The sequence below is a fragment of the Enoplosus armatus genome, chromosome 9 (assembly GCF_043641665.1).
Source record: "Enoplosus armatus isolate fEnoArm2 chromosome 9, fEnoArm2.hap1, whole genome shotgun sequence".
NCBI lineage: Eukaryota > Metazoa > Chordata > Actinopteri > Centrarchiformes > Enoplosidae > Enoplosus > Enoplosus armatus.
Genome location: NC_092188.1, coordinates 25,367,104 through 25,379,882, shown reverse-complemented (window position 1 = coordinate 25,379,882; position 12,779 = coordinate 25,367,104). Strand labels below are relative to the sequence as shown.

The 12,779-nt window shown below is 45.7% G+C and overlaps 1 protein-coding gene across 1 annotated transcript; it reads left to right on the top strand.

Moving 5' to 3' along the window:
* Positions 1-2,769: 2,769 nt before the first annotated feature.
* On the top strand, positions 2,770-12,738 carry ppox (protoporphyrinogen oxidase). The gene is made up of 13 exons (XM_070912177.1): positions 2,770-2,923; positions 3,758-3,844; positions 4,833-4,967; positions 5,451-5,566; positions 5,966-6,098; positions 7,364-7,508; positions 8,999-9,192; positions 10,366-10,426; positions 10,674-10,792; positions 10,996-11,109; positions 11,706-11,855; positions 12,040-12,082; positions 12,184-12,738. The coding sequence occupies exons 2-13, from the start codon at positions 3,761-3,763 to the stop codon at positions 12,318-12,320; spliced, it is 1,431 nt and encodes a 476-aa protein (XP_070768278.1). The 5' UTR covers positions 2,770-2,923; positions 3,758-3,760; the 3' UTR covers positions 12,321-12,738.
* Positions 12,739-12,779: the final 41 nt, after the last annotated feature.

Below are 12,779 nucleotides of genomic sequence, written 5' to 3'. Positions count from 1 at the left end.
ATAACTGGCTGTTGTCTTGATTACAGGCAGAGGCCGACGTCATCGACAGAAATTTGGAAAAGAATGCAACTAAAATAAGCTGCGGCGCTTATTTTGTAAAGAAGCAGGATGAAAAACGTTTCGTGATCTGCGCTTTAAAATGTGATGGGATTCATGCACAGCGGTGTGGTGATACTTTTTTGTGATGATTGTTGCCCTCATATTTAAGATTGAAAACTTGGACTCACTCATAAACATCAGCAAGCTTAAGATTTGAATAATGTCAAATATTCCGTTTTCTTGATTTTGAGTGGTCACTCTTTAACAGGTCAAAAAAGGTTGTTTATTTCTGAGTGACACCTGTGGTAATTGTTGTCTGTTGTTTTCATTATGCAACCCCCCCCCCCACACACCCAGATTTGTGTTTGAAGGGATTGCTGCAGTGTCTACAGTACTGTGGGACTGACAACAGCATCCCACTTTACAGGCAAACCCCAAGAATAAGGAGAGAGACTCGTGGTCACACTGGGAAGCACAAGTCATCTGATTTAAAACGTAATCTGCTGACAGCCGACGTTCTCTGAGTCACAGCTGACTGCAGACGTCCACTCAGACTGAGACAGGTCATGTATTCCCTGAAATATTGTGTGACCCGTTATCCGCAAACGAAAGAAAAATGCTTATGAGTCCATGTGTGACTGTATGGCAGATTATATCACTACAGTCCCAACCGAGTGACAACCAGAGATGATTACCATGGTAACAAGGGTTGATAGCCATGGAAACTGAACTACTCTTCTGCAGTGCTAACCTGCTCCGGAGCAATGGGCCTGTGCCGCGAAGTGAGATGAGTGGGTTAAGCCTGCTATCTCTGGGCTCAACTCGGGTTTGCTGGTCTCACGAAGCTGGCTCGCTTTTAACTCATGTTATATCACCATGGTAACCTATGCCGCACTCTTCAGAGGATCGGATCAAAGCGTGACCCAACAGCCCTGACTGCTGACCATCAGATCTGATCACTGGGGGTGGGGGGGGAACAAGTCCTCATTCCAACAGGAAGCTGAGAGAGACAAATGTACTGAGTTTACCACACTAAATACTGCACCTATGAGTGGCGATTATAGCTGCATTAAGGGGGCATTTTAATTGCATTAAGGATTCCTGACAATGTCGCTTTTACGCTCTCGTTCCATCACTGCAGCCCAGACTCGTGTGAGGCATCTTTGTGATGATAATTGGAAATACAAGGTATAGGCTACTTGTCCTTTGTTGGAAATCTGCAATCACAATTCACAGAAGAACTGTGTGAATCATGTCGTGAGCGGCATGGAGAAGTGGTCTGGAACATGCCAGGGATTATAGATAGGCTTCAAACATGACCTTTTTACAGCTCCATAAGAAGAACATTTTGTTTCACATGAATTTGGTCAGTCAAGTAATGCAAGTGAGACGGGACGCGATGAAATAAGTTTTGTCAAGGGTCTACAGCCAGACTAATAAAAGGGGACGAGAGATCTTGCATCCTTGGTCCAATCAGCAAATACGAGTGGCACTGAGAACAGGGAATGAAACAGATATACAGGAGCCCATTAAAGGTGAAGAATAAGTGCTTCAGTTTGTTTCTGCAGTCTTAAATAAAAACATGCCATTGATTATACAAGAAAGCCAGAACTCCTCTCAGTCTGAAGCTGACCTGTAGTCTGCTGTGAAGGTGGACAGTCGGACAGACTGCTGGGTGACAGAATGAGGCGTCTGATAAACTGTTCTCCATATCATCATGAGCAGGCAGCGTTCACCAGACACACCCTGTCACAGCACACCAGCTCCATATTCACCTCTTCTGATGCTGCAGTCAACCTCTATTGGTTATTATATGTGATTTGTGTTTGCAATCAGCCAATGAGAACAATTGCGGTCCTTGGAGGGGGGATTGGGGGTCTGGCAGCATCTTACTACCTCTGCAAGAGCCCTCAGGTTACCAAGGTAACACACACACACACACATGCATGTACACAGTATCATATGGTACAAAAACCCTCAATAACTTTTCAAGCACTGTGGTTATTATGGTAGAAGCAGTGTATGCAATGTCGCGTGATGGCCAGTTGTATTCGTTGTGATCATGTCTATTGATCCCATGTGACAGAGTTTTGTGTCTCTTTGTGGTTGTTTTATCAGAATCAGAATCAGAAATACTTAATTGATCCCCGGTGGGGAAATAACACACATATTATGTCTCTTTGTAGTCATTTTGCATCTCTGTGGTCGTTTGTTTTTGTCTGTTTGTGGTTGTTTTGCATCTCTGTGGTTGTTTTGTGTGTCTTTGTGGTTGTTTTGTCATCTCTTTGTGGTCATGTTGGTTGTTTTGTGTGTTTATGTAGTGATTTTGCATCTCTGTGGTTGTTTTGTGTCTCTTTGTGGTTGTTTTGTGTCTCTTTGTGGTCCTTTGATTGACTTTCCAACCAGAAATGTTTCTCACTACACTCACTCACTACAAACAGATTCTTTGGCCCACGGGTCCCCTCACCCCTTGTGCTGTTTTACTTTAAACGTGGTTGGAAAGACGGCAAAAGCATTATTATCGGTCCAGATTTATAATACCGAGCCACACACTCCTCACCAGTTGGTGGCGATAATGCTCCGTGTCATTGTTTTGCCACATGCCATAAAACGCCAAGAAGAGGAATAAGTGGAGGGGACGCTTTTATTGTGAAGGAGCGCGGTCCGGAAGTACCAGCGGTGTCGGAACACAAGCAAGCGGAAGGCGGAGCGCGCTGTCCGGTGTTTTGCGTCAAATACAAAGGTAACACCGGACAGTTTCATTGTTGCTGAGCTAAACGTACTGCGGTCAGTGTCGCTGTCGCTGTCGGTGTGTCCAGCTGTCTCGCACGTGTCGGCCTGCCGGTGGTTTGGTAACTGTTACAGCACAGTCAGGAGCTCCACGGTACGTAACGTTACATTACCCCCCCCCCGCCCCCCGTGTCTTTGCTCTCTGTGGCCGAATTGCTACACAGACAGTCAGTGGTCGTGTCTATCATGTGAAATCCTGAATATGAAATGTTCTTTATTTTCTGTAGTGGTCCCAGTAATATTTGTTTTCAAAGTGCACTGAAATAGAATATCACATGACACGGTTAAGCTACGTCTCAGTCAAAATGTTCAATTCAGTTATGAACGCAGTTACGAGAAGCAAACTTTCCACTCACATCTGAAGATGTTTGATTTGATGCCTCTCGGGCGGCTTTCTCTCCTGCCCTGCTCTCTGCTGGACTGGTACAGCGCGTAAACATTGCGTCACAGCCGGGGCTGTATGGTCAGGGTTTTAGAAATGTATTATTCATAATTTATTTTAGACAGCTGTTTCACCACTTTTTAATACACACACCTCGGTGACCTCAGCCTCAAATGTGAGTGACCCTGAGAACAGGAAATGAAACAGATATACAGGAGCCCATTAAAGGTGAAGCTAGAGACTCAAGTGCTTCAGCTTCAGTTAGTTTGTTTCTGCAGTCTTAAATAAAAACATGTCATTGATTATACATGAAAGCCAGAACTCCTCTCGGCCTGAAGCTGACCTGTAGTCTGCTGTGAAGGTGGACAGTCGGACAGACTGCTGGGTGACAGAATGAGGCGTCTGATAAACTGTTCTCCATATCATCATGAGCAGGCAGCGTTCACCAGACACACCCTGTCACAGCACACCAGCTCCATATTCACCTCTTCTGATGCTGCAGTCAGCCTCTATTGGTTATTATATGTGATTTGTGTTTGCAATCAGCCAATGAGAACAGTTGCGGTCCTTGGAGGGGGGATTGGGGGTCTGGCAGCATCTTACTACCTCTGCAAGAGCCCTCAGGTTACCAAGGTAACACACACACACACACACACACACACACACACACACACACATGTACACAGTGTCATATGGTACAAAAACCCTCAGTAACTTTTCAAGCACTGTGGTTATTAAGGTATGCGATGTCGCGTGATGTGCGTATTCGTTGTGATCATGTTGTCTGTTCCCACATGGGACTGAAGAGGAAGCCAGCATAACATTATTTCAGATTATACTTGTGGTAAGCCGGTATCAGGGCTTCCTACTGCGTTCCCTTCCCTGAAATACAGACAATCTACATTATAAGAATTTCCGAGTGTGGTCTGAATGACCTTATTGCTGCCCCCTGTGGCCGGCCGCAGTCGGAGTGGGCGCTCTCTCCATCGGCCATCATTGCAGCTTGGCCAATAAGCCAATTAACTACAAATCACGTTACATCCCAACTTACCATTTTTGCAAGCCATGCCGCTGCTTACTTTCAGAAATTTGGTTCAAATATCCTGCCATTCAATTATTCCAAACTAAAGGTTCACCATCTTTTACCGGAGCTTTCGACCTTGTCCCATGGCTGTCTTCAGTGAAGAAAGCTCGGGAAAAGCTAGTTTGTGAAAATGTACCTTGCGTACGTGTTCTCAAGGTCAAGAATGAACATCCATGGTCGGGAAACTGTATTTTATTTAGCGTTCTAGACATCCATTAGTTTCCATTCATTTCTGTATGCTATGAAGAGCATAGTATACCTTTTTTTTTTTTTTTTTTTTAAAGTGACATTGTTATGAAGAAATCCCATAAATCCCAAAATCAATAAAAGTGTAAAGAGGTCAGAAGAACTCCAAAGTCAGAAGTATACATGTGTAGCAGTTTTGGTCTGTTTAAGCCCAGCCCCTGACAGAAGGAGGGGGGCTATAGAACGTAATACGTAAACTACTTGGACTACTACAAGACTACATTCTGCTAAATGTGCCCTTCGTCTATGTTAATGAAATCAATGCAGAGTCTGCCTCTCTTCCTTCTCCAGGTCATCGTTTTGGAGTCCAGCAGTCGGTTCGGAGGCTGGCTGTGGTCCACCAGGAGGGCAGACGGGGCAGTGTTTGAACATGGACCCAGAGGGATTCGGCCTGCCGGGGCAGTGGGCCGCAACACGCTCAATATGGTGAGTTCTGCCATAGTGAGGAGTCTGCAGTCAGTGGTGTGTGTGTTTTATTGTTACAGATGAAAATGATTGCTGTGCAACAGTGACTCACAGGTGACAACTTAAAACTGTAGACTCAGTGCATTTGAATGGTAATAGTCCATCAAAAGCACCTTCTGACATATCAGTATAAGTACTGAAAGCATACCGTAAAGCTTAACCACACGACTGACGACTGACCGAGGTGGAAAAAAAAGCCAGAAAAAAAAGCTGGGACAGGACAATGAACATGTTACCTTAAAACTCATCCGCCCACCTCGCCTAAATGTTTCCCTGCCCTCTCCGGAGAGAAACCGGAAGCCACTACACGTTCATGTTTGAAGGATTGTTAAACAACAAGCCCTAAATAAGACCCTTAAGATCCAACGGTGACCTTCTGTCTTTTGGGGACATTCAAACTCATCATTTCATCATTAAATAAAAAAGTGTAATGTTTGTGTGTAGGTGGATGACCTGGGTCTCGGGGGGGAGGTCCTGCCGGTCACCTACAGCCACGTCGCCTCCAAGAACCGATATCTGTACGTCGACAGAAAGCTCCACAAGATGCCCTCAGGAATGAGGTGAGGCTGGTCGGATGACAATGCCGTGGTAAATGAACGCACGTTCTAATAGTATACGTCCTGTCCTGTAGATGATCATGACCCCTGCTGCTGACCCTTGTCCCCCCCCCCCATCCATACAGAAAGTGTATGAAATCTATGACCACAATAGTCATACATTCTGTCATTGTGATATTTATGGATGGAATTATAGTGAAAATAAAGGATTCCCCTTTCATGGTGTTAAAAATTTCATTAAAAATATTGTGTACCCCCCCCCCCCCCCCCCCAAAAAAAAAAAAAAAGAAAAACATAACTTTATGAGCTTTGTAAGATAGATGTTATGGCAGGGCTGATAATAGTATTTTCTGTGCCACTGTATTATGATTAACTGCTACTACATCTCCGTCTTTCTTTCAGTGGACTTTTGCGGACCGTCCCACCCTTCTCCCGCCCCCTCCTGTTGAGCGTTGCCATGGAGATCCTGGTGAAGAAAAGCAAGGAGGACGATGAGTCCATCCATTCGTTTGTTTCTAGGCGGCTGGGAAAGGAGGTGAGGAGAGGCTCTCCGAACTCGCCGTCAAATGATCCTCGTTCGGAAACTGTGTTTGCGCAGTTCGACTGTGAAGCCAGCGTCATGTATGAACCAAAGCATTACCTGAATTAAAGATGTCCTGGCCACACTCATTGCACCATTTCCACGGTCATTACATTGACGCCTGACTGTGAGTGGAAGTAAAGGCAGAGAATAGAGCGCTGCAGGGGTGATTTCTGTAGGCCAACCTGGAAGTTAGCATCACCCTGGTTCCCTCCACTAAAAGCCGATGGGATTGTTCCATGGGATTTTTGGATTACTGCAGAAAATAAGCTCCGTGGCAAAACAAACAGTTTATGATACTCACACGTTTTGTTCAGCAAGTTAATCTTCACTAATGAACACCACTTTTAGGATTTTTGAAGCGTAAATGGAATCGCCAGAAGTAAAAAGCTAACGTTAGGCTGTAAAGGAACTCCACCACGGTCGCATTACTTCAACGTCACCACCGCTAAGCTTCACTTTTAAGAGAATATAGATAGATATAGATATATAGACAGATAGATATAGAGCATAAACACAACGAGGCTGTAAAGGCAGGACTAGTGAGTAGATGACTTTCCGTGTCCGGCATGAAGACGTTTAATGTCCGCGACAACCTCTGTAGTCTCATTTAGCCGCTTGTTAGCAGCCGCCTTTTTTAAGACACGTAAAAGCTTCAAAATTCACGATATACGTTATCTACTGACTCATTTTATGTCGTAGAACAAAACGTTGAAATCTCTTCAGCTTGTGTGTAACCACAGACCTTATTTCAGGCATCTGACCAAAAAACCCATTGACTTCCAGACGAGGGAACAGGAAGTATACAAATGCTGACTAATTTCCGGGTTTTAGGAGTCATTCCTGCAGCACATCTATAGGGTAAATAGTCCAAATCTGTTTCTAAACAATTCTCTTCCTGATGAAGGCCCCCCCCCGTCCCGTTAACACTGGAAGGGTTCTATTCGACCAACAATAACTCTCTCAGTGTACAAATGGCAAATGGCATGTGAGCATTGTATTAAGACAGACTTGATCCTTTAACATTAATGTCAGCAGCAGTCTGTCTTATTTGACAGTACATGTTTTTATTTCTTGCTAGTTTTTAAATGTTCCTCCTCTGTGTGTGTGTGTGTGTGTGTGTGTGTGTGTGTGTGTGTGTGTGTGTGTGTGTGTGTGTGTGTGTGTGTGTGTGTGTGTGTGTGTGTGTGTGTGTGGTGTGTGTGTGTGTGTGTGTGTAGCTGGCAGACATAGCTGTGGACAGTTTGTGTCGCGGTGTGTTTGCGGGGGACTGCAGGAGTTTGAGCGTGCGCTCGTGTTTCCCTCTCTTCTACAACGCAGAGCGGCGCAGAGGTTCCCTGACACTGGGCATGCTGCTCGGCTCAGGTAAGGCCCCGGCTGTCCGCCATACTGTCGCCACTTTTCTGACCAACTCTCCACTTTCATTTTCCCATGTAAGTTTTGTGAGGGTGCAGGGACATAACGCACAAGAGACCAAAGGCGCTCACACAAGGAACATGCAGTCTCATCACAAACATGGACAAGTCTTGGGTCACCACAACATCCCAGAGCAACAACAAAAAAAAGAGCCCGTAGCCCACCTGCCCCTAATGCCCTGTACTTACACCCTGTGATGACATGCACACAGATGTCTTATATACATAGCATTAGTCTATTCAGGACCTTGTTGTCCACAGTCCACCGTTAAAACAGATTAGAGAGACTTTTCCCGCCCTCAGGAGTTCTTTGAGGTGTTTAACGTTGTCAAATTGTAAAATGCCACTTTGCACTGGACTGTGAGTGAACTCGTCTCATGTAAAAGAAGGCTACGGGTTGATTCAGCATTTATAACTAGATTTGTGGAAGGCCACAGAGCTATCCAAGAGGAGCACACTCAACGAGCTTCCCCACATTGTATGCATCTGAGGACTGACTGTGATTCAACCGCACAGCCATTTTTAAGACCTTTTATAAAACATGCAGTTCAAAGACTCTAGAGTTTAACCAACACCTCTCTGATCAAGTCTCAAGAAAAAAAGTGTGAGCTTCACAAAAGAAGTATGTTTGGGTACTGTACTGCACTGTATTGAGTACTTAAATAAAGAAGACAGGCGTATTTCGCAACGTGGAGGAAAGACTGGAAGTTATGGCTGACCGTGTTCCTATAAAATCCAAATCCATGGCCAAATCATGGTGATCAAGATCAAGATCTTAACTTCAGCAGCGGCCTATTGTCTGTCCTCACAAAAAGACCACCAGACAACTGCTGCACATTCAGAATGCTGCAGCTATCGAGGGTTCTAACAACAAGCAGACTTAAATCGTCACTTAAAGGTCCCTTATTCTGCTCATTTCAGCTCTTTGTTTTTATTCTGGGACTCCACTGGAGTAGCTTTGTGTGATTCACAGTTGAAAAAAGTCCTTATGTATCTTGTCCTGGCCCTTTCTGCAGCCCCTCAGTCCCCCCCTCTGTCTGAAACAAGCCGTTTGAGACAAACTGAACAACCTCCAAAAACTTGAAGAGTAGTCCTGAGCAGAGCGTTCCAATAACTTAGACAGCGGGTGGATGAGCGTCCCTGTACTTGGTGGGCGTGATGTGATTGGATCAGATGACCTGCTGGGGGGGCGTGGCTGAGGGCGGTGACTGCATAGTTGTGACATCACAACCTTACGGAAGTCCTGACGGCTCGTTTAAAGGCATAGTGTCTGAATACGGGCCATTTTTCATTTCTCCGTGGACTGAGCGTTTTGATGCTTTCACAGTATTTATACAGCACCTACAGCTGGACAAAGTTAGCACATTAGCAGGATTAATGCTGTGTTTTTCAGTGTGTCTCAGTGACATCTGTGCTAAGAGTAATGGTTATTTCCTGCAGGTCCTGCTCCCGTGGTCCCCCCCGGCCCTCTGGCTCAGAGATCTATCAAAGAGTCCTGGGCCCAGTGGTCCCTGAGCAGGGGAGTGGAGTCCCTCCCAGAGTCCATCACCGAGTACCTACAACAGAGCGGGAGAGTACAGCTTCACAGAGGGGCGGCTGTGAAACGGATCAGTCCTTTAGCCTCTGGTTGGAAGGTCAGTGAAGAGCCCATGAACGTATTTACACGGTTACAGTCGAAATGAGACATTTTAACAACTCCACTGTACGTTTTGGTTGTTTTTAGCCATGCTAAGCGTTGTGGCGACGTTGGTCGGTCGGTCGGTTGGTCTACCTTTGTCCAGACTGAGGGATTGCAACAACTATTCCATGGATTGCCATGAAACTTGTACCAAGATTCATGCATCCCAGAGGATGATGTACACTATCTTTGATCCCTGGCTTGTCCTCTTGTGCCATTTTTGGTGAAATGTCTTGACAACTTTGGGATGGATTGCCATGACATTTTGTACAGCCATGAGTGGTCCCCAGACGATGAATCTTAATTGCTGTGGTGATCCCCTGACTTTTCCTCTAGCACTACCAGCAGGTCAAACTTTTCACTTGTCCAGTGTGTCAAGGTAGTACTGGAAAAATGACCACCAAGCCTTAGGGCCCGGGTTCTACTCCGAAGCCCTTCAACAATCCAACAAGCACTTCTGACTGAGTATGCCGGCCCAGTTTACAGTTAAACCAGCTACGACAGGCCACACCACACACTGAGTGCCTATGGTTGTCGACATCAGAGAAAAGATGCTGGCCTACTTGAGCTCCGGCGAGCTCCTCTCATGCGGTGGTGCTTTCAGTCGCCTCCCGCAGTGTCGAGTCGCTCCAGATACATGGTTGGGGCCCAGTGGGCTGTCGTCCATCACCGGCTCCAAACGCTGATGGCTCACTGCTTGGCATTGGTTTCAGTTCATTTAGGTTCTCGCATAGCCAGACCTCCACACTTTGGAGACAGGTCTGGCTCAACTCGTTCTGGGACGGGGGGGGGCGGGGGCGGGGACCGCTCTGGCTTGTTTGTTTTTCTTTAAACCAATCACAATCGTCTTGGGAGGACTTGTTTTGGCGGAATATTTGATAAGATAACTTGATCCTCGGTGTCCCGGAGGTGAAGCCTACCTATACTTTAGTTCTGGAGGAGCTCACAGGACCCGTTAAAACCTCGGACCATGGCATCTGCCCTATGACAGGCTCATATTAGATAGGCCCGCCTTTTTGACGGGCAGCAACCAAATCAATAGGACAAATGACCGTGTGTGTGTGTGTGTGTGTGTGTGTGTGTGTGTGTGTGTGTGTGTGTGTGTGTGTGTGTGTGTGTGTGTGTTTAGATCCATTTGGAGGATGGAGTCATCTCAGCTGACCACATCATCTCTGCACTGCCTGCTAAAGGCAAGTGGCAGCTGACAGTATTTAGTATAGCTGGAAATGATACAGTGGAAAAAGGTCATCTCAGTATTTTAACATTTTAAATGATAAATGTCTCACATTAAAAGAAAACTGTTTTGTGTGCACCGGTTTCTGAAATGCCAAACTTATTTAGAACTCATTCTATCACAATAGAATCCACCAGAAAAACAGAAATATTATACACCTCTGTCTGCCCCAAATGACGTCATTTCTCACGCCCCCCCCCCAGCCCTCTCCTCAGCCCTGCCCTCCTCCTGTCAACCTCTCATCCAGCAGCTGCAGGGCATTGCCACGGTAACAGTCGCTGTGGTGAATCTGGAGTACGAGGGCTCCGTCCTTCCTGTAACGGTGAGAAGTACAGTAGGACACACACACACACACAAGCACGCAGCCAAGCACGTCAAGCGCAACCCCCTCATGGCCCAGTGGACCCCCCCCCCCACCTCCTCAGGCGCTAAACATCAAGGAAACCATTGACCAATAAGTCCTCTAATAGTTCCAGTGTCACTGTGACCACACTAACAGCCACGCCTGGGTCTGTGTGTTGTCAGGGTTTTGGTCACTTGCTTCCATCGTCAGAGGATCGGGGTGTACTGGGAGTGGTCTATGACTCTGTTCCCTTCCCTCAACACAACAGACCTAATGGACAGACCACTAGACTGACGGTACACACACACACACACACACACACACACACACACACACACACACACACACTCTCTCCCAAAGTCTCTCGTCTGTAAGTGTCTTTGCCGTTTGCGATGCATCCTCTTGGGAGAAAACGTTTCAAAAGCAAACGTCCCACGGATTGTAATTGTATACATTTACATGTTGTGTTCCACCAAATTTTATGAGAACACAATCATTTAGAAGAAAAATAGTAAATCGCTACGCCTCTGAATGCAACGGATTGATTTTTGTGTTGTTTCAATAAGGGGGTGGGTGGTATAACTGCCAGCAGAGATGGATGAGGCTCTACTGTTACGTACTGATAAAGAATGGTGTGCACAACTCGCTGCATGTTGGGCAACGTCTCTGATAAGCTAAGATAAGGTGGGTGGAGACATGGAGACACACTAACCAAAAACCCATTGACGTCCAGACGAGGGAACCGGAGGTGTAAAAAATGCAAACTCCCCCTGCAGCGCTCCATTACAGCTAATCATTTCATGTAAAATATTGATTAAAGCAGGTGTGGAGTGCTTTACAGTCATAAGGCTCTAGTCCAGTGAAGCGAGTCCACACTTCTCACGTCTTCTAGGTGATGATGGGTGGGGCCTGGTTCCAGGAAGTGTTTGGGGCCCCAGAAGCGGTAACGGAGGAGCATCTTTTAGCAAGAGCCACCGAGGCAGTGCAGTGCCACCTGGGAGTCACCACAGCGCCCAGCTGGAGCCGGGTGACTCTACAGAGGGTAGGACAGGACAATAACATGCACTTTAAGATTCTCTTTTTACATTAACATTTCATTAACGTTTGAATTGTTAGAAGGTGTAACTCGATATATATATTTCTCATCTACAGTAACAAATAGTGTGTATCAGTTATCACTGCATCTTGACTACAGTGTTGGTATGTTGTGTCTTTCCTCCTGTCAGGACTGTATACCTCAGTATTATCAAGGACACTTTCGGAGAGTAGGTGAGTGTTGACTTACATTACATCTAAAAATTTTTTTAAAAAAGTACATTTACAAGGTGTGGTGGAACATCATTTTAAGGCGTGTCTGTCTGCCTTTCCAGAGTCCATGCGTAGCTTCATAAGGGAGAAGAATCTCTCGCTGTCTCTGATTGGTTCCTCCTACGACGGCGTGTCGGTGAACGATGTCATCTTTAATGGACGGACAGCTGTGGAGGAGTTGTTGGGAACTGGAGTGTGATGCCAGTCAACACTGGAGCATGACACCTAGTGGATCAGTTGTTGATATATAGAGAGATCTATAGATATATACGTTTGTGTATATACATATACATATATATACATACAGTATATATATGTGTGTGTGTGTGTGAGCTGGTGTGTCCACTGTAGTGGTTTGAACAGCTTACTTAGCAGGAGACGGGTCACTTTGAGTGAATGGTGAAGTCCTTTGTACTTCAGTACTACTGTGTATAATTAATATTGTAATATTACAGTATCTAAATAGTACGGTAGGTTGTTTTAATATGCGGTGTCAGGGCAAAACTGCTCCAGATTAGGCACCAGCCTCGGTCCTCACCATCATTCTGCTTTCCAGAACATCTGATGTGCCTACCGATGTGACTTGCACATTAATAAAAGCCTTATTGTACCGACAAGCTGTTTATAATGTTCTCTAGTGGCCCAGTTCCAATAAGAA

Bases quoted from the DNA above. Each gene is read 5' to 3' on its own strand.
- ppox (XM_070912177.1), top strand. From the start codon at position 3,761: ATGAGAACAGTTGCGGTCCTTGGAGGGGGGATTGGGGGTCTGGCAGCA. The intron at 11,110-11,705 runs GTACACACACAC...CACGTCTTCTAG, and splicing joins GACAGACCACTAGACTGACG to GTGATGATGGGTGGGGCCTG. The intron at 11,856-12,039 runs GTAGGACAGGAC...TCCTCCTGTCAG, and splicing joins GCCGGGTGACTCTACAGAGG to GACTGTATACCTCAGTATTA.